Raw genomic sequence first — 20,148 nt, forward strand, 5'->3', positions numbered from 1 at the left:
TTGGAGACTGTTGAGAATTAGGCTTGGGGTTGATTAATGATTGTGCATTGAGTCCCCTATACAGAATTTTATTGTTGTTAACAACCATTTGATCAATAAATATTAGAGATGCCCTCTCAAAAAAAAAAATGTATATGTCAGAGGTCTAGTGAAGCCTATCTGTGGCCCAGAATCCATTTAAGAACCATGAGCTTGCAACCCTTGTGTTCAGACGGAAGCAGGTGGGAGAGGAGTCCAGGTGAGAGGGAGATGACAAGGGGCGGGAGGAGGGCAGGGAATTCCAAGGCCCCAGGAAAGGTCAGGGCTCAGAGTCGTGGGATGAGAGGCAAGAGGTGAGGGTCCGACCTTGTGGTTCCTCCCGTGCTTGTCCAGGAGAGAGATGATGGACTTGATGTGGTTCTCCTGGATGATGTTCAGGACTTCGGGGCTCTCAATCAGGACACAGTACAGCACCTCCAGGATCCCTGCACAGGGGAAGCCGTGAGAGGGGAGGTGGCTGAAACCCTCCCCTCCCCCAAGCCCTTGTCCCCTTCCCCGGCTCTCCTACCAGACGAGGCCTCCAGCCGATCCAGCTTGCTGACCAGCCAGTCCAAGTTGTGGGAGAAGAGAGCACAGTTGGTCCGATTGCCACGGATCAGAGAGGCTGAGAGTGCAAAGCGGGGTCAGAGCCAATGGGACTAGGGACCTGGGGTGCTCTAGGGGGAGTCAGGACTGAGGTTGCTTACCCAAGAGTTCATAGAGCAAGTTCACAATCTCTTTCCAGGACTCAGCTGCCTCCTCCCCTGCAAATTCCGCAAAGTGGGCAGCAGTGGTGTAGACATTTAGGCGGTCAATGCAGTTCAGGACCAGGGAGAGCATCCCCTGGGGTGGGGAAAACAGGCGTGTTGCCACAGGAGTCCCAGGCCCTCCTTCCCTCAGCTGGCTTTCTCTGAGTTGCTCATTCATCGGCCTTCAACAACTAGTGACGGGTGTTCCCAGATCTAAACCAGTGCCTAGCTCCATGTCCCCATTCACTGCCACCACCCACCGCTCCTCCTGGGCTCCCCAGGTCTGTCCTTGTTCTCCCTGGCTGTTACCAACATAATACATCCTTATTCACACCAGGACTGAATGTGTGCCTCTCCTTCCCAAACTTTCCTTCCCATCCTATCCACTTCCAAGCACCTGATTCCTGGGCCCAGTTATCCCAGTTCATTCTCCACAACAACCACGAAGGCGATTTTTCATTTTCTCTTTTTACATTTTAATATTTTGTCTTCTTTCATTGTGAATTATAACTGACATACAGAAACACACATAAAACATATACAGTCAATTCTTATCACTCATGGTAGTTAGGTTCTGTAAAGTCACTGGAAACACTGAATTACCGGATACTGAACCATTGCTCCCAGGGGTGGGGGAATACAAGGAGCTCCTCGGAGTCACATTTTCATCAATCAAAACATGCCTTTGTTTTATGTGTGCTTCTGTTTAAAGACACTGAATTTATATTGTTGACTCATTAACATTAGATTCATGGCCAACAGCACTATAGAACTCATGACTGGATGAAGCTTATCTAGGACATGTGTTTTCTCGGTAAGGCACATCCCAGCCTTCTTACACTTAGGAACACTGGACTACATTTGGGCACTACACTTGGGGTGCAAAATCAACAGAAAGCACAAAAATGTGAAAAATGTGGCACTGAATAAGTCATGAAAAGGACATTTGTTTACAGCATGAGAGCTGAAAGAGAAGGCAGATTATCGCCTTGTTTAGCCTCTGCCAGAAACGCACAAGTCAGATGACTCAAATTTCTTGCCGCGCGGCCCTTGTCCACAAATGACCACAAATATACACTACAGGTATTGATTTGGGGTTAACACGTTTTAGCAAGTAAGCAAATTTGCAAATCCAGAATCTGCAAATAATAAAGATCAACTGTATGGTTAAACAAGATATAAACAACACCTGTATAGTCATGACCCAACTCAAGAAAGAGAACATTACCAGCCATGCACAAGTTCCCTGGCTGCCCCTCCTGACCACACAAACCTCTCTGCTCTCTGCTAGGAATAACCATTATCCTGCCTTTTAGGGGAATCCTTTCCTTGCTTTCCTCTACCGCTTATGGATGCATCCGTGAAGTCTGAGTTTTGCCTACTTTTGAATTTGGGATATACAGTACACACTCTTTTGTACATGGATGCTTTTGCTTTTATGTTTTAAGATTCAAGAGCATTTTTTCATGTGGCTGTTCATTTTCATTCTGAGTACTATCTATACCCATTGTATGGCTATTTCACATTTGCGGGTCCATTCTAGTGGTGATGGACACTTAGGTTGTTTCCAGTTTTAGGCTATTACAAATAGTGCTTTCTGTCTATACCTATAAGACAGTTGTATCTATATCCTAGGGCCCATTACTAGTAAGAGAAGCAGTGCATCATGGGAGAGAGCACAACAGAGTGGCTGTGCCACCATAACTATCTAGTTGTGACTTTAGAAGATCACCGTCCTGTGGCTCCCAAAGGAAAAGTCCTCACCACAGCCTGGCCCTTGTCACCTCTCTGCCCTCATCTTGTCCTACACTGCCCCTAGCTCACCCTGCTCCAGTTGCTTTGGCCTCCTTGCTATTCTGGAACCTGCCAAGCACACTCCCACCTCGTGGCCTGTGTGCTTGCTCTCCCCTCCCCCAGGGGTACACAGGGCTGCCTCACCTCGTTCAGGTCACCCTCCCTGACCACTCTATGTTACTGCAGCAGCCCCAGCACTGTTTATCGCTGCCCTGCTCCGTTTTTCTCCTTAGCACTTGCCATCTTATATACCACTTGAGTTCTTATTTTACTGGTATCTATCCTCCCCCACTTCCATGTCAACTCCATAAGACGGGTGCTTTTGTCTATTTCGTCAAAAGCTCTATCCTCTGGCATATTTGTTGAGTAACTGGCTGCTATTTAACCTCCCTGAACTCCGGCGGCCCATCTGTAATACGGGAATTACAACTCCCCACGGGGTTATGTCATGCATATAGCACACTTAATACACAGTAAGGGCTGAAGTGACACTTGTACAGCATCTACTATGTGCTGGCGCTGTTCTAAATGCTTTGCATATACTAATTCCACTCTGTAAGTTTTGGTAGTATTATTATTATCACTTCTGGGCCTGCCTCCCCAATTAGACTAGGAGTCCCTTTAAATGAAATCTCCCCATCACCGTGCACTCTGGTTCGTCCTCCCACCCCGCAGGCCGAGCCCCCACAGACACCGCCCCATGAGTCCAGCCTCATCTCCCTCATCCAGACTTCTTCCCAGGCCTCGTCTGCACCCGCCTTGCCTCGGCCGTGGGCTGCACCTCTGCCCCCCCTCTCCAGCTCCTCCCTCTCCCCTGGGGGACCAGGGACCAGGGACCAGGCCCGACCCCGTCTGCGCGTTCCGGGAGCGTCGCCCTCACCGGCCCTGCCCCTGCCGGGCCAAACGCCCCGCACCTTCTTCCCCGCCCCGCCCACCAACCGAGTCCCGCCCCTCGAGGCCCCGCCCCCTCGCGTGTCCTTCGCGCCGGTCCACCTGCCCTGCCCGCTCTCAGATCACAACTTCCCCAGGCCCCTCAGGCACCGCCCCGGCCCGCCCCGCTCCCGCCGCGGCCTCACCTCCTCCTGGAAGAGGCTCTGGCGGTTGCGCAGGCTGCGCAGTTTGCTCTGCTTCTCCTCGTGCTGCAGCTCCTCAGAGGGCGGCTCGAAGTAGCCGATGAGGTCCTGCAGGCTCAGGATGACGCCCTCGATGGGCAGCGCTGTGCCAGCAGGAGGCCCCGAGCCCCGCGGCTTCCCACTGAAGCTGTCCAGGCCCCTGCGGGGACCGCACCGTGTCAGCCAGTGGACCGCAGCGCTGACCGTCAGAGAGGGGCTTGCGAGACCCACCCCGTGGCCCTAGCAGGACTCCCACAGACACACTTATTTACAGTCGGGGAGAACGAAACTCGGAAAGAGAAGGGTACTGGCCCAAAGCTGTACAGTGGCCAATGGCAGAGCTGAGACTGGGATTTATGCCTGCGTAGACAAAGGGGTCGTGGAAGCAGGAGTCAGGAATGGAGAGGCCCAGGGTCAAGGGTCTGGGTGTCAAGGTGTTCAGGGATGTGAAGTCAAAGTTATGGTCTTCAAAAGTCAGATAAGGTGGTCAAGTGTATAGATAGAAGTCAGAGGTTTAGAGGTGAAGGGTCCTGTGTACGTTATATGGGGTTTGGATGTCAAAGGTAGATATTAAATGTGTCAGGTGCATGGATGCCAGGAGTGGGCACAAGGTGTGACCTGGCACCCCGGGCAGACCAGGCAGGTGGCTCACTTGATGAACTGGTTGTATAGGCCCGCAGTGCTGTAGATCATGCGGGCAGCTTGGGACTCTTCCTGCTGGCAGCGGGTCAGTGACAGTGCGTCATCCATGTGGCCTTCCTGGTGCAGCATGGCCTGGCAGTGGGGGACAGAGAAGTCAGGAGCAGGCCCCGCCTCCCCAGCCCACCAGCCAGACTCTAGCCCCAAAACCGCCACCTGTCTACCACGGACTCTATCTACCAGTTCCCTCCTTCTGCTCCTTTTCATGTGTCTCTGTGTCTTTCATTCTCTCTTTTTTCCCCTCTCTGTCTCTCCTCTTTGTGTCTCCAGCTCTGTCTCTGTTTCTGTCTGTCCAACTTTGTCTCTCTCCCTCTCTATCTCCATCTCTGTCTGTCTCTTTCTGTGTCTCTATCCCTTTTTGATTCAGTCTGTCTTTGTCTCTGTCTCTATCTTGTCTGTCTCCATGCCAGACCCTCTCCATTTGAATCTACTACTGACTTATGCCCCCACCAGAAAGCTCTAATGCCACCCCAAACCTAACATGTTCCAGACAGAATGCCTGACCACCTTTCTGTGAGGTGAGACCACCACTGCCCCTGAGCTGACCTCCCCAGGACCTCATCCCCTCCCATGTCTCTAAGTACCATCCACCTACTGAGCAACCCTATTTCCCCCCCTGGCCCAAGCCCACCTCTGCCTCCTCTGCTCATATACCCAACTACAGGCTTCACTTATTGCACACACGCGTCTCCCTAGCCTTCCCACTCATTGACTCATCAAGTCTTTCTTGAGTAGCTCAGTCCTAGGCACTGGATCCCTGTCCTCCTGAGCTGACATTTGACTGTCCCCAACTTGGCTGATGGCACATCATCCTTCCAGTTACTCAGGGCAAAAATCACAGTGTCATCCTCAATGCCCTCTCTCATTCTGATACCCAATTTTGTCACAAAATCCTGTTGGCTCCACACTCAAACTACAACCAGAATCTGCCACCTTTCTCCACTCCACAGTCCCCACCCGGGTCCTGTCCACTGTTTCCTCCCATCTACTCTGGCTCTGCCCCCACCCCCACCCCAAACTGTTCCCACAAACAGCTAAGGAACCCCATGGACCTGAGGTAGATTACTTCCCTGCTCAAAACTCTCTTGTGGCTCCATCTCACTCAGGGTAAAAGCCAGGACCCTCCCCATGGCTGACAAGGCCCCACATGATCTGCTTCTATCCCCTCTGTCCTCATCTCCCACGACTTGCCCCTCGCTCACTCTGCTCCAGCCAAACTGGATCTTCTTCCTATTATTGCAACAAACCAACTTCATTGCAACAAACCAACTTCATTCCAACCTCAGGGCCTTTGCACATGCTGTTCCCTCTTTTAAAAGTAGCTTTCCCACTTTTCAGTTATAAAACAATGTAGTTCATTAAAGACAATTTATGCACCATTCTGAGCACTGGGAGGGCAGGAAACAGGTCTGCATAGCTTGCCTATTTTTCTGCACACACCAGAACTGGGGTACTCAATAATTTTTTGAATGCTCTTCTCAGTCTTTTTGTCACTACCTATCTTTTTCTCTCTGTCTCTTTCTTTTCCATCTCTTCCTCTCCATCTCTAGCTTTATTTTCTGTCTTCATGTCTTACTGTCTCTGCCTTTCCCTGTCCCTGTCTATATTTCTCCCTTTCTTTCTCTCTTCCTCTATCTATCCCTCTTTCTTGCTGTCCCCCTGAATCTCAGTTTCTCTCTCTCAGTCTCCATCTTTCCCTTGACCCCATCCTCTAGCTCCTGAGTCCCCTCCTGGCCCTGCCTGCACTCCTGACCTTGCCCCACACCCACCTTCTTCTTGAGCACACCGAGCCGGAGAGCCTTGGGGTCCGGAGCAGCATAGGTGAGCCACAGGCCTGAGGCCACGTGCTGCACGAAGCACAGTGACTCCCCATACTTGATCTCAGGGGGGCCCATGCCATCCACATCCCGCTTGGGGGCCATATCCAGCTTCTCCTGCAGGGGCAGGGACAGAGGTCAGCCTCCTCTGCTTGGGCATTTAAGAAGAGGGCCCCACTGAGAGACTATGAAGTGGGGGCTGGGGTGGGGTGTGCGGCTCCAGGTGACGGGGCACCCTGACCCACCGACCTTGGAGATGCGGAAGCAGAAGGAGGTGGCCTTTGTGTGCGCCTTGCTGTCATCGACCACCACCAGGCCCTGGTCCTCACTGAGCGCCAGGTAGCGTCCTGTGGTGACGTGCCGGATGCGAAGCGGCTGGCCCCAGCGCAGGTGGCTCCCGCTCCAGCTGCAGACAGTGGGGACAGATGTGCTAGAGGGCCCTCTCCCAGTCCGTAGACACTACAGTCTGGGGTCATGGCTCTTCAAGCCCAGTCCTCTTCTGGGGTCCCCAAACCTTCCTCAGGGCCCCCAAATCTTTCTTAGGACCCCGCAGTCCTCCAGGAACCCAATCTTCTCAGGCCTTCCCAGCTTCCTCAGAGCTCCCCAGATGTCTCCAGGGCCTCCAGTTTTCCCAGACCCATCATTTTCTCCCCCTCCACTCTCCACATTTTCATGTGGGACCCCTGATCTCTCCCTCAGGACCCCGCCTTCCCCCAACACCTTTTCCTCCAGGATTCTAGGACTGGCACCATCGCTTTCTTGGGCTCCCTAGATTTTCCCTCAGACCTCTCGTCTTGTCCTCAGATCTTGCAAGACCCTCTCCCATTCCTAGGCCCCCCAGGGATCCCCAGCCCCTCCTCCAGCTTAGCCCCCTACCCCCACCTGATTCGCAGTGGCTCCAGTCTCCAGAGGGAGCGGGCATGGGTGCACACAGCTCCCCCCTCGTAGTGGACAAGTCTGGGGACACAAGAGACAGTGAGGCAACAGGTTCAGGCTCAAGACCTCCAGAATCAGGCCCCTAACTCCACCCACAGGGTCCCAGCCCCAGCCTACCTTGCCCCCTGCTCCCACCCTGAGATCCCAGCCCTCTTGTCCCCAGCCCAGACCTGCGCTGGTCATCACTGTCAGCAGGGGAAATGGTCAGACACTCATCCATGTGTCCATGAAAGAGGCGGAGGACATGGCCACCGGTCACATAGCCTATGAGGAGTCAGGAAGGGTGGTCACTTTGGGGTTGGCACCCTGGAGAAATCCAGGAGCCAAAGTGGAGTCTTGGGGCCCTGCTTCTCCCATGTGGGAGGCTGGGGGCTAGGTCTGGGGGTCTGCAGTTGGAGATCTGATTTTCAGAGTATGAAAATTTGGGCTAAGTTTGGGGCCTACAGTGGAAGTATGAGATTTGGGGTCCAAGGTTGAGGATCTATATTTAGTGTACAGGGCTGAGGTTGGGGGGTTGGGGGTCTGAGTTTGGATTTCTGAGGTTGGAGTCAGAGGTTTGGGTCCAATGTTCCCTAATATTGGGCTCTGAGTTCCAGGGCTTGATCTGGGATCTGGGTTTAGAGTGATGTTGAAAGTGATGGTTGGGTCTGAGGTTGGGGTCTGAGGTTTTGAGGGTTGATTTTGGAGAGCTAAAGCTGGTATCTGAGATTTGGGGTCTGCGGTTATAGTCTATGGTTTGGAAGTCTGAGTTTTGTAGTCTGAGTTTGGAGAGATCTGAGCTTTGTAGTTAGAAGTTGGTGGGTCTGAGTTTCAGGATTGGAGATTAGGGCCAGAGTTTCAGGGGCTGTGCTTGGAGCTTGGGTCTGGGTTAAGGCTCTGAGGTTTTGGGTGTGGGAGTTGGGATAAAACTTTTGGGGTCACAGTTTGGAGTCTTAGCACAGAGGTCTGAATTTGGGAGATGATTTTGGAGATGTAAGGTTAAAGCTTGGAGGTCTCAGGTTGGTTGGCTGAGGTTTGGGGTCTGAATTAGGGTTCTTGGTTTGGGGATCTGAGTTTGAATTTGGGGATCTGAGTTTGGGCGAATGAGGTTGCCATATCTGCTTGTCATCTGAGGCTTGGGGGGAATGAGGTTGCCATCTCTGCTTGTCATCTGAGGCTTGGGGTCTGAGGGATAAGCTTCAAATCTGAGATTGTAAGCTTTGGATCTGAGTTAAGGGGTCTGACCTCCAGGACCTGAGCTCGGCATGTGAATTCTGAGGTCTGAGTTCGGGAGTATGATAACTGAGATTTGGGTGTGGAGGTCTGAGCTCTCGGGCTCCTTCTGGATTTGAGGTCAGATGGAGATCTAACAGTAAGGGTCATAATGAGTTCTGGAGATCTAGGTTTGGGGTTTGAGGTTCCAAGGTTCGTTTTGGACATGCCTGAGGGGCAATGTGGAAGGTCTCTTTTGGGGATCTCAGCTTAGGGGCCAGAGGTCTGGGGCCCTCACCCTCTTCACAGCCAGAGCAGATAGGGTTCATGTTCCACAGTGTCTGCATGAAGGAGGCATCGACCTGGAGCTCCCCGCTGGCCGTTGACAGGTGCTGGAGGCAACCAGGGTGGAGCAGTCAGAGACGATTGTGGGGTCAGCAATAGTTCCAGAGACCGAGGCAAGAAACCGAGGGTGGAAGCCAGGAAACCAGCAGTCAGGAGACAGAAAATTAGAGGACACAGATGAGGAAACTGAAATCAAGTAGGAAAATGGGGCACCAGATACCAGAAATTGGATGTTAGAGTCAGGAAACTGGAATCAGGAGTCAGGACACTGGGACCAGAGAGCAGGTAAACCAATGATGGGGAGATGGGGTCAATCCCATGTGTCCCCAGCCCTGGCATGGTAGTAGCCGTGATGGAGGTGGGATTGCTCACCAGGTAGCGCTCCGAGGAGACGCTAACAAGGATGAGGTCATCCCCAACTCGGACCTTTTCGCCTTCAGACCTCTGCTTGGAGGCTGGGTGCATTGTCCACCAACAGGCCTCTCCTGAGGTGGGCAGGGTGCTGTCAGGATGATGGGGCCCAGAATGCTCTTCCCCAGGGCATTCCCAGCCACAGAGCCTCCCAAGCCCTGTGCCCAAAATTCTCCTATTCTTCCCTCAACTCTGCCTCAAGCCCCCCATCCCTACCCTCAGACTTTACCTAGGGATCCCCCAGTGCTTGCCCATCTCCCTGTTAGAATGTTTCCATCCACACCTGGACTCCCTGCTCCAAAGCCCCCTAACATTCCCATGCCGGCCCCTAGAGTTCTGCAGACCTGCACCCCAACTCCCTGCTTTAGAGTATCCCCCCATCACATTTCCGGCTCCCTCCAGCTGCCGCACCTGTTGCATCCTCCTGAAGTCCCACATCAAAGGCCAGCTTGTCAGTCATGGAGCGTGAAGTGGTGAGGCAGCTCAGATACTGGGGTTGCAGAGGGGAGTGAGCCTCGTCCTGGCGGACACTGCCCCCTGCCCCTGCCCGTGACCCCTTGCTGATGTACTCACCATGCCGCTGTGCGTGTGCCGGAGCAGGATGGCATGGCCATACAGGAGTGTCCTGTGTCCCCCACCCTGGGATGACTGTGGCAGGGAGGGAGGGCACAGAGTGAGAAACGACCTCCTGAGACATCTGACCTATATCAGGTGGGAATATGTTCCCCATAAAGTACCATGCTCAGGTCTGGCTGCAAGGAATCCTCTGCTCAGACCCTTAGCAGATTTTCTGCCCCAGTTTCCCTACCCCTGGAGGCCAGGACATGTCTCTGAGAAGCCTGTGGATGGGGTGTTACATATTCTCCAAAGCCCACTCTGTCCTCCCTGCCTCCTTCGACTGATTAGCCAGGTCCTAAAGTCACTCAGGAAGGCTGAACCCCTCCTCCAGGTGCCTGGACTTCTGCCTGCTTTGCTCTAACCTGTCAGAACACCACTGAGCTGGAGCCAGTGTGTGCCAGCACGGTCCCACCAGTTGTTAAACACTTGAACATCACCCTGTGCTGCCACACACCACGGAGCACCAGAAGACTCAGCCCCTCCTGGGAGCTGGGGGGCACATTCAGGTGACAGCATCATGCCTGCTATCCCAGCTCTCACATGCCCATGCTCTGAGGGGGGCCATGTGATGGGGCCACGCAATCACATGGCGGACCCACTCCTGGACTGGAGGGGACCCACACTTGGGATGAGAGGAAGTGAAGGGAGAGGTCCCATGCAGAGAAGAGCTGCGATCAGGGTTGGGGGAAAGGATGGGAAAGAAGAGAAAGGAGCGAGTCGGGAATGGGGGTTCAGAGGCCCCCACCCCTTCCTTCCTTCCTGCCTGGTCTGTTCTGGGCTCCACAGCCCTGACAACTGGAGTGGGGGAGACCCCCCAGCCCTGTGTGCAGGATGTGGGCCCAAGAGGCCAGCCTGGGATCCGGAAAGGTGAGAAGGACAGGTGACACCCAAGGCCAGACCTACCCACTTATCCAAATTGAGGGCCTGTGGGGGTGGGGCAGAGAGAGGAAGAAGAGCAGGTGGTGAACAACCCCAGGGTCTTCCCACCCCTCCCCGCCACTGTGCCCCGCCAGGGATAGGGCCTCACCTCCGCGCCTGCTCCCACGGCATTGGCCAGCATCTCCTGCAGGGCTCGGACAGAGAGGGACTGCTCCAGGACGAAGCAACAAATGGCCAGATCGGGAGGCACGTTCTGGGGGTGCGGAGAAGTGAGCGGAGAGCCAGAAGGCCCCTGAGCACTGTGCCCCCCCGCTCCCCCCTTAGATCCCAGGCCTGACCTGAAGCCCCCCCCAAGAGGCCCCTGCCCTCTACCGCCCCTTCAGACTCCCTGAATGAGCACCAGCATCACAGAACACGCCTTCTCTGTGCCTCCCCCTCACACACCTAAAGCCCACCCGAAGCTCACAGAAGCTTCCGCTCTGGCCTTCCTTTCCTGCTCGGTACCCCACACCCCACCTCCTAGGAAGCATGAACCTCATCAGACACCCCGCACCTGCTCCACCTCCAGGATGCTCCTCTGTGCCTTCCCCTGTAGACAACCCTAATCTCCCCAACCCCAAAGGCAGCCCCACCTCCTGCCCTCGCCATCAGACAGCCCCAGTTCCGGCCTTCTCCAGGCACCTGGGACATGGCTCCGAAATCACAGGATTTTACACCTCCCTCCTCCGCCTCCCACAGACTCCCAGACACCCTCCCCCTTGGACCCAAGATTCTCTCCCCCATCAAGCCCCTGGCCTCCTCCCCCATGAAACTCCACGCCCCCTCCCTCCCCCAGCCCCCACACATCCCCCCAGGTCACCTCCTCTCTCAGACCCTGAGTCCATCTCTGCTCAGACTCCAGGGTCCCTCCACCCCTTAGCCTCCACCCTACCCCCCAGTCAGCCCCCTGTGGTGTCTCCCTGACCCTCCAGGCCCTCTGTCTTCTGCCTCCTCAGACACCTGCCTTCCAAGATCCTCGGACCCCTGCCCCTCCACCCTCAGACCTCCACCCCTGCCCACCTCAGACCCATGCCCCCTTTCCCTCTTAGCCCCCTCCCCATTTTCTCTCCTGTCTGCACCCCCTATTCAGGCTCCCAGACCCTTCCTCTTTGGACTCTAGACTCCCTACCCCCAGAGCACCTGGCCCCCGGCCCCAACCCGTCCTCCCGCACAGACCTGGGCATTGCTGGTGGGCTCCAGGAAGCAGAGGCGGTTGCCAAAGCCCTCAGCGGCCAGGCAGAGTTTGAGCTGCTCCTTAAGCACAGTAGCGTTGCACTGCAGGACCACTTCATCGTCCTGGGGATGGGAGCTAGGGTCAGCGCTCGATGGCCACACGGCCCACATCCCAGAGACAATGCATACGTACTATGCACACTGACCCCCCCTTATCATGAAAAAAATGATAAGAGCTGTTAACAATACCCACCCTCGCAATTTATCAAGTAGGGGCCCATGCTGAGCATTCCACATACTTCTAACATCCCTGTGAAATAAGGAGCTAGTGTTGCTCCCATTTTAAAATGGGGAAACTGAGGCTCAAACAGGGGACATGACCTGTCCAAGGCCACACAGCTGGTAAGAGGAGGAGGAGGGATTTGAACCCCAGTCCAGTTAGCTCCAGAGGCCTTGCAGGTGGGGTCCTCAAGGTGAACAACGGGAGGGTGGGAAGCGTGGGCACCTCAAGTTAAATGCTGTTAGCTCAGCCTTTTCTAATTTCTCTTTTGTATGTTGTTTTTATAATAGCTACCATTGAAGAAGTGCTTCCTAATAACCCCTGACTGCAGGGCCAGAGCCTGCGCTGCATCCTCCTGGAGGGGAAATGCCATGAAGGACGCTATTGGGACAACTGGTGAAAGCTGAACAAGGATGTGAATTGGATAATACCAAATTTCCCAATTCTGATGACTGTACTGTGATCTTGGAAGAGACAGACCTTGTTTTTTAGGGAACAGACAGCAGGGCATTTTAGGGCTAAGAGTATCATATCCACAACTTACTCTCAAACAGTTCAGGGGGGAAAAATGTGTGGGAGGTGTGGAAGGAAGGAAAGATAAAGCAGATGTGCCAAATCTTAACATTTGGGGAAAGTGATTGCAGGCCACGTGGGAGTCCTTTGAACTAACCTTGCGACTCTTCTCTAAGTTTGAAATGATTTCAAGATTATAAATTAAAATTTTAAGTAAAAGAGAAGCACATTTTCTGTGTGTTGAATCCCAAGAACTTAACATGTATTAATTCATTGAATTCTCACAACAGTCCTCTGAGATGAACCTGTGGAAACTGAGGCCCAGAGAGGTGAAGTAACTTGCCTGAAGTCACACAGCTGGCATATGGCATAGCTGGGATTCGATCCCAATGCTGTGACTCTATATGCCACACTCTTAGACCACCTTAACCTATTAGTATAGTAGCCCATTTCTACATTTATGAGTAATATAAATGTATACAGGGAGTCTTCCACATCTTTACTGATAGAGGTGTCAGGCAAAAATGATGGAGACCCTGACTCTTAAAAACTGAGTTAAGGCAGTAGCTATTCCATTTTACAGCTGGGAAACAGGCCCAGGGAGGTTAGGTGTCCTGCCTGAGGTCACACAGCCTCCAGCCCTTCCAGCACATCACACAAACATGTTCCAATCCTGGGCTTTGACCCGTACAGGCCACCCTCAGTCTGTCGATCCAGCCTGGGAGGAGGCAGACAGGTTCAACCTGCCTGCAGGCAGCTCCCCAACTGCTCTATCCTGTAACCCCCAACATGGATATCCTGGTATACACCGGGCACTTGGGTGTTAATAGGAATCATAGGGCTTGCGTTTATTAAGCATTTACTGTCTGCTGGGCCTTACCCTCAGAGCTTTACATTCATGTGATAGACAATTATTGCATCTGCTCTTGGGAGGCACTGGATAGAGGACAGCGGGTAGACAGAATCCCTGCCCTCGAGCTGACATCCTTGTGGAGGCAATGCAATGAACAGGTGAATAGATTCATAATTTTAATGTCAGTGATAAGTGTTACGGAAAAAATAACCCCGGGTGATGTAAGAGAGTGGCTTCTGGGGTAGGGATGACATCAGTGAGGGGGTGAAAGTGATAGCCTCTCCAAGGAGGTGACATTTGAGCTGAGCCTTGTCCAGATCATGGGCAGGAATCAAGCCTGATGATCTCTGGAGGAATAACATTCCAGGAAGAAGGGGCAGCCTGTGCAGGCTCAGCTAGAGGGGCTGAGGGAGTTGAGGAATAGCGAGGGAGACAGGGATGGGGAGGAAAGTGGGAAGACATAAGCTCAGAGAAATATTTGCATAGACCCCTGGAATCCTTATGGCACATATTTTTCTCCCCATTTTCCAGATTAGGAAATTGAGACTCACAGAGAACAATAAAAATCACTGGCCAAAAGTTAGGAAGCAGGCAAATGGCAAAGCCAGGATGTAAACCAGAGACAGGGAGCCTAATCACTACTCCAGCAATTCTCTAACTTCCTTCTGCATCAGAACAAAGGCAGGTGGCCTGGTTAAAAATGCAGCTTCCTTACTGGCCCTACTCCTCCCACAGCACCAAGAGCCTGATTCAGTGGTTCTGGGGTGAACAGGGAATCTGGACCATTAGACAGCCCCCAGGAGGCTCTGCGGTGCGCCATGCTTTGAGAAACCCTAGCCTGGGCAGGGCTGGAGGCCACCACCTAATAAAGGGAAATGAAATCAGTCTGGTGGGGGTCCATAACCATGATGCTAAATGTGAAATAAAGTAGGCAAGAACAAAAAAGAGCAACATACTCCTCATATTCTAGGGGCTACCTACGTTTTATGAAACTTGTTTCAGTTACAAGGTGTGTTTTTGTCTTAATTTGCCCAGAATAGCATGAACTGGAGGTGATCCCTCAGATGAACTGATACACAAATTGTGGCATATTCACATAATGGAGTACTACTCAGCACCAAAAAGAAGTGAGCTCTTGATACACAATACACAGATGAATGTCAAAAATATTATGCTGAGCCAAAGAAGCAAGACGTATGAGCATATATTGTACAGGAAACACTAGAAGTGACTAATGGCATCTCTAGTGACATAAAGCAAATGGGCAGAGTGATTAGTACAAAGAGCCAGAGGGAACTTTCTGGGGAAAAGGAAATGTTCTATGTCTTGGTTATAATGGTGGTTCCCTGGTGTGTACAGTTTGTCCAAACTCACTGAACTGTAACACCTGAGATGGCTACAATTTATTACTGCATGTCAATAACTGACACTGACTTGCAATAATTTTATACCTCAATAAAGTAGATTTTTTATAACGTATGTGTGTAAGTGCATGCACCAGGTTGCAATATAAAATGTATTTCTTACTGGTGGTGTGAGGTCCAAAAAGTTTGAGAAGACCATCATAAAACCTCAATAAAGTTCAGGAAAACAGACCCAGTCTGGGGCCAAGAGATACCAGGACCAGGCCTCTAGAACCCAGAGCTGGTTACCTTGGCAAGTCTGGGCCCAGTTTTCCTCTTGTGAGAGCAAGGGACTGGGCCTCAGGGGCATCCAGAGATGACACGTCCTGGCCTTGAGCTTGGGCAAGTGACTTTTCCACTCAGGCCTCAGTTTCCCTCAAGTCTCCCAGGGTGATAAAGTTAGGGCCCTACCTCTGAAGACAGGGCAGCAAGGATATAATTAGATGTCTCAGGAGGCTGAGGCGCTGGGCATGGGGCCTGACACAGAGTGGGTGCTCAGGGGCTGACAGCCATGGCGGAGGTGAGAACCCAACCCCTGGTGTCTGCTAAGGGGTTGGAGCTGGGCAAGAGTCTGGGGTGAAGCTAGGTCTCCTTCCATGACCAAAGGAACAGCTGTCTCCATCCTTCACTACCAGCCCCAGCTGTTGATTCCACCCTCCCAGGAAACCAGACCTGGTTCTCCAGGGTCCTATTCTGGGGCTGGAATGCTGTGTCAGCATTTCCCAGGGCCCAGAATGGGGATGGGGAAGGGCTAATGCAGGGTCAGGGGACCTGGCCCAGAAGAGAGGACATCCCCTCCCATACTCACACCCCCACACCAGGATGAGCTACTGGGAGGGAAGAGTGGGAAGGACTCCGAGGTGGGCAGCCCCTCCCCCCCACCCTCCCTCACCCCCTGCCCAGGCCCCAGAAAAGCGGGCTATTCTGGGAGGGACACCTGTTGTTCCAATTCCCATCCCTGCCCCTCCCCCGGCTGAGGATCAGAGATGCAGGGAGACCTAGAGCTAGAGAGACAGAGTGAAAGGCAGAGGGCCTGAAGCCAAAGCCAAAGACAGAGACCGTGACAGAGACAAGGAGACAGAGATGGGAAGAGTCAGGGACATAGACAATCCAAAGAGCCAGAGAGGCAGACACCACCAGAGACCATTAGAAGCCATATTTGGCCCTCCTCCCCAAAACCAAGGGGGAAAGAAAGAAGACCAAGAACCCAAGAGACCCCCCAGGAGACCCTCAGGCGTTGGAAGTTCAAAGGAGTTGAACTTCAACTCCCCCAGCCCACCCCAGCCCCCTTTCCAAGAATTTAATAGGTCAGAGACTGGAGCAAGAAGAGAATTAGAGCTGGTGGGGGTTGGGGAGGGAGGATGGCTAAATTAAGCTCAGGAATTAGAACCACCTTCCCCAAGTGCCTGCTTCCAGGGTGGCGGGAGGGGCTGCTTGCTCAGTGGCCCCCTTCTCCAGGACAAATCGATAATGTCAGAAGTGAGGGTTGCTGAAGATCCCCCTTCCCCATCTGCGGTCCCAAATTCTGCTAGCTTTTTGTGGTGAGAAAGGAAGGCTAAGAGAAACAAGAAAGGAGAAAAACAGTGACAGTCACCCAAAAGGACGAGGAAGAGATCCGGAGCCTCCGAGACCACCAACAATCAGGACGAAGACATCTGGAAGCAGTGAGCCACCCAGAGGAACCAGAGAGAGCGCCCCAGAGACCTATAACACAGAGGTACGCACCGTCCGCAGAAACTGGACCTCATCCTCGCCCTCTCCTCCGTCACCCATGATGTCGAAGCCCGAGGGACCTGGGCTGAAGTCGAAAAATAAGAGGAAAGGGCCTCAGGCTGGGCGGGCGGGCTGGGGGCGGGTTGGGGTCGGAGACCTCTAGGTCACCCGCGAGGCAGATGGAACTGCGAGGAGGACTCGCGCGCTGGACAGAGCTGGGAGGATGTCCCCGCCCCCTGTCCCCCATTGGACAGCACGGCACCGGCCACGCCCCTTCGCCTGAGTCCCGCCCACAGACCCTAGACCTTAGCCAGAGGAACGCACGGTGGGGAGGACAGAGTGAGGGTCATAGGGGGAGTGTCTGAAAGGTAGCTGCCGTCTTTCCACCTCACGGTAAGGAAGGTACCATCTTTCTCCCATTTCATAGGGAGCAAACTGAGGCTCTGAGCGGAGAAGCCCCCGGTTGATGTCACAGAGCAGAGCCGGGATGCATACCAGGTCTCCCGACTTTAAAAAGCACGGGCACATACGTAGTGAGTAAAAGCAAATACTCTGAAGGGTTAACATACAAAATATATAAAGAACTCAAACGCCTCAATACCCAAAAAGTAAATAACCCAATTAAAAAATGGGCGAAGGATCTGAACAGACACTTCTCCAAAGAAGAAATTCAGATGGCCAACAGGTACACGAAAAGATAAATGCTCCACATCCCTAATCATCAGAGAAATGCAAATTAAAACCACAATGAGATATCACCTCACACCAGTTAAGATAGCCAACATCCAAAAAACAAGGAACAACAAAGGCTGGTGAGGATGTGGAGAAAGGGGAACCCTCCTACACTGCTGGTGGGAATGTAAATTTGTTCAACGATTGTGGAAAACAATATGGAGGTTCCTTAAAAAACTTAAAATAGAAATACCGTTTGACCCAGGAATTCCACTCCTAGGAATTTACCCAAAGAAAACAAGATCACAGATTCAAAAAGGCATATGTACCCATATGTTTATCGCAACACTATTTACAATAGCCATGAAATGGAAGCAACCTAAGTGTCCATCAGTAGATGAATGGATAAAGAAGATGTGGTACATATACACAATGGAATATTATTCAGCCATAAGAAGAAAATTAATTCTACCATTTGCAACAACATGGATGGAGCTAGAGGGTATTATGCTCAGTGAAATAATGAAATAAGCCAGGTGGAGAAAGACAAGTACCAAATGATTTCACTCACTTGTGGAGTATAACAACAAAGCAAAACTGAAGGAACAAAACAGCAGCAGACTCACAGACTCCAAGAAGGGGAGTAGTGGTTACCAAAGGGAAGTGATTGGAGAGGGTGGGTGGGGAAGGAGGGAGAAGGGGATTAAGGGGCATTATGATTAACACACATAATGTAGGAGGAGGGCACGGGAAAGGCAGTGTAGCACAGAGAAAACAAGTAGTGACTCTATAGCATCTTACTACACTGGTAGACAGTGACTGCAATGGGGTGTGGGGAGGGACTTGATAATATGGGTGAATGTAGTAAACACAATGTTGCTTATGTGAAATCTTCATAAGATTGTATATCAATGATACCTTAACAAAAAAAACATAAAATAAAACCGTAAAAAAAAAATTAGTTGGACTAAAAAAAAAAAGAAAAAGCAAGCACTCTGAGCCAAATACTCTGGATCCAAATCGCAGCCTTGCCACTCCTGAATGTGACCTTGGACAAGTCACTTCTCTCCGTGTCTGTTTTCCCAACCACTAAGGAGGATATTAATAGAAACTACTTCACAGGGCTGTTGCAAGGATTGAATAAGATCATTTATTCACAGCATTTGAAACAGTACCAATGCATAGTAAATGTTATATGTGTTCCTATCATCATCACTGTCATCACCATCATTATTATAAAAGCTGATGAGGCAGGAATAATAACCACAGCAGATGTCTTTTGTGAGCCTGTTGCATTTCAGCCCCTGAACAAAGATCTTTTTATGACATCTCATTTAGTTCTCACATAAATCCTGCTATTATTCACATTGTTTAGAGGAGGAAATAAAAATGTGTGGGCCTTACAAGGACATGGTTTAAGGACATGACAGGAATAAATAATATGGTTTTCACATCATGGTTTAAGGACAGTTTTAAGGATGTGATGGGAGTAAATTATGTAGTTCTCACAACAATTTTGTGAAATCAGTACTCCTATGGTAACCATTTTACAGATAAGGAAAACTGAGCACAGAGAGGAAGAGTGACTTGCCCAAGGTTACACAGAAGTTGAGCCAGAGATTTGACCCCAGACTCGGGGTTCTTAAGCATTCCACTTTACTGTCTTGATATTTGCATAAAATCTCCTAAATATAACAAAACCCCACTTCCCCAAGGCCAGGCCCAGCCCCCCAGAGTTCTAACCCTTCCTCTCCCCAAGGCCTCCTGAGCTGCTGAGGGCCACTAGGTCTACCACCCCTTTATGCAAATGAACACCATGGGCTTTGTAAATAGGGCACCCTGAGGTGGGTGAGAAGCTCCTTCCTGCTCCTGGCAGCCAGGGACTGGAGGGGGCGCGGGATCCTCTGGCTCCCTTCAGGCTCTGGGGAGCCCAAGCAGGGGGCCTCCATGGGTCTCTAAAGGATGCAGCTGTGGAGCTGGAGGCACAAAGCAGGATGCCACACACATCTGGGTTTCCTCCCAGGCAGGCAACTTCGTGCCTCTGGGTCTCAGTTTCCTCATCTGTCAAGTGGGCTAATTTGGAATAGTCCCCAATTCCTGGGGTTGTGGCGAAGATTTCCACAAGGAAACTGGTTAGAGCCTACCACATGGTAACTGACTGATGTAGGAATCTATTAAAATTATTAACATGTAATGGTTATATCTATTAAGTTATACAAAACAGTATCTTGCAGTTCAATAAAATTATATATAAAATGTTAAATATATAATAGGTTGCTCTGTGTTGCGGAGTTAAATACTGATATGTCGATGCATTTGTAATATAGAGCACATGCTTGTACCATATTTGAATTTACACTGCATAATTAGATAGGTTTATATTTAGGTTAATAGAATTGTACAATACAATTATATGCTTATTATACATTATATAATACACACTTGTGCATTAGATATTGTTTTTCCTTAGAACTTTATATACAACATAAAATTATTCTGCGTCAGAAAAAAATTATTCGTGTCATTGTGCATTATATCATAAGATATTAATAGCATTTCTTTTTTTTGGTCAGTCATCATTATGTGTTTTACGACCTACCCTTGTTACTCTGTGGACACACGATCTGTGGCTATGGGGGCTTTGCAGGACTGCCCAGTAACTGTTCCCTTCTGTTTATCTACCCACTCCCCTGGGATGGGACACCAGGCTGCTCACAGCTCCCCAAAAATAATGTTGCAGTGAACATCCTTGTGTGTGTCCCCTTATGGAACTGAGAATGTCTTGTACATACACCCCAGAGCTAATTGCTGGGTGAGAACTCCACGCACACACTTAATTTGACTAAGAAGTGCCACAGGGCCCTCGGGAGCGGCTGCCCACTCTCAGTGTGTGAGGGCCCCTAAGTCTCCATGTCCCCAACCTCCCCTTGATA

The 20,148-nt window shown here is 51.4% G+C and overlaps 1 protein-coding gene across 2 annotated transcripts in view; it reads right to left on the reverse strand.

Moving 5' to 3' along the window:
- RYR1 (ryanodine receptor 1) overlaps positions 1 to 16,699 on the reverse strand; it is a 113,022-nt gene extending 96,323 nt beyond the window's left edge. For both annotated transcript variants that reach the window (XM_036876297.2, XM_036876290.2), the window contains exons 1-16: positions 16,556 to 16,699; positions 11,785 to 11,904; positions 10,718 to 10,822; positions 9,646 to 9,720; positions 9,484 to 9,562; positions 9,034 to 9,146; positions 8,615 to 8,708; positions 7,296 to 7,389; positions 7,072 to 7,146; positions 6,439 to 6,595; positions 6,142 to 6,306; positions 4,326 to 4,447; positions 3,638 to 3,833; positions 726 to 861; positions 548 to 643; positions 346 to 464 (exon numbers count right to left, since the gene is read on the reverse strand). In XM_036876297.2, coding sequence (XP_036732192.2) covers positions 346 to 464; positions 548 to 643; positions 726 to 861; positions 3,638 to 3,833; positions 4,326 to 4,447; positions 6,142 to 6,306; positions 6,439 to 6,595; positions 7,072 to 7,146; positions 7,296 to 7,389; positions 8,615 to 8,708; positions 9,034 to 9,146; positions 9,484 to 9,562; positions 9,646 to 9,720; positions 10,718 to 10,822; positions 11,785 to 11,904; positions 16,556 to 16,603 — 1,794 coding nt within the window. In that variant the 5' untranslated portion in view covers positions 16,604 to 16,699. The remainder of the gene's footprint in view (positions 1 to 345; positions 465 to 547; positions 644 to 725; positions 862 to 3,637; positions 3,834 to 4,325; positions 4,448 to 6,141; positions 6,307 to 6,438; positions 6,596 to 7,071; positions 7,147 to 7,295; positions 7,390 to 8,614; positions 8,709 to 9,033; positions 9,147 to 9,483; positions 9,563 to 9,645; positions 9,721 to 10,717; positions 10,823 to 11,784; positions 11,905 to 16,555) is intronic.
- Positions 16,700 to 20,148: the final 3,449 nt, after the last annotated feature.

Source organism: Manis pentadactyla, chromosome 15 (assembly GCF_030020395.1).
Source record: "Manis pentadactyla isolate mManPen7 chromosome 15, mManPen7.hap1, whole genome shotgun sequence".
In the NCBI taxonomy this organism is placed as follows: Eukaryota; Metazoa; Chordata; class Mammalia; order Pholidota; family Manidae; genus Manis; species Manis pentadactyla.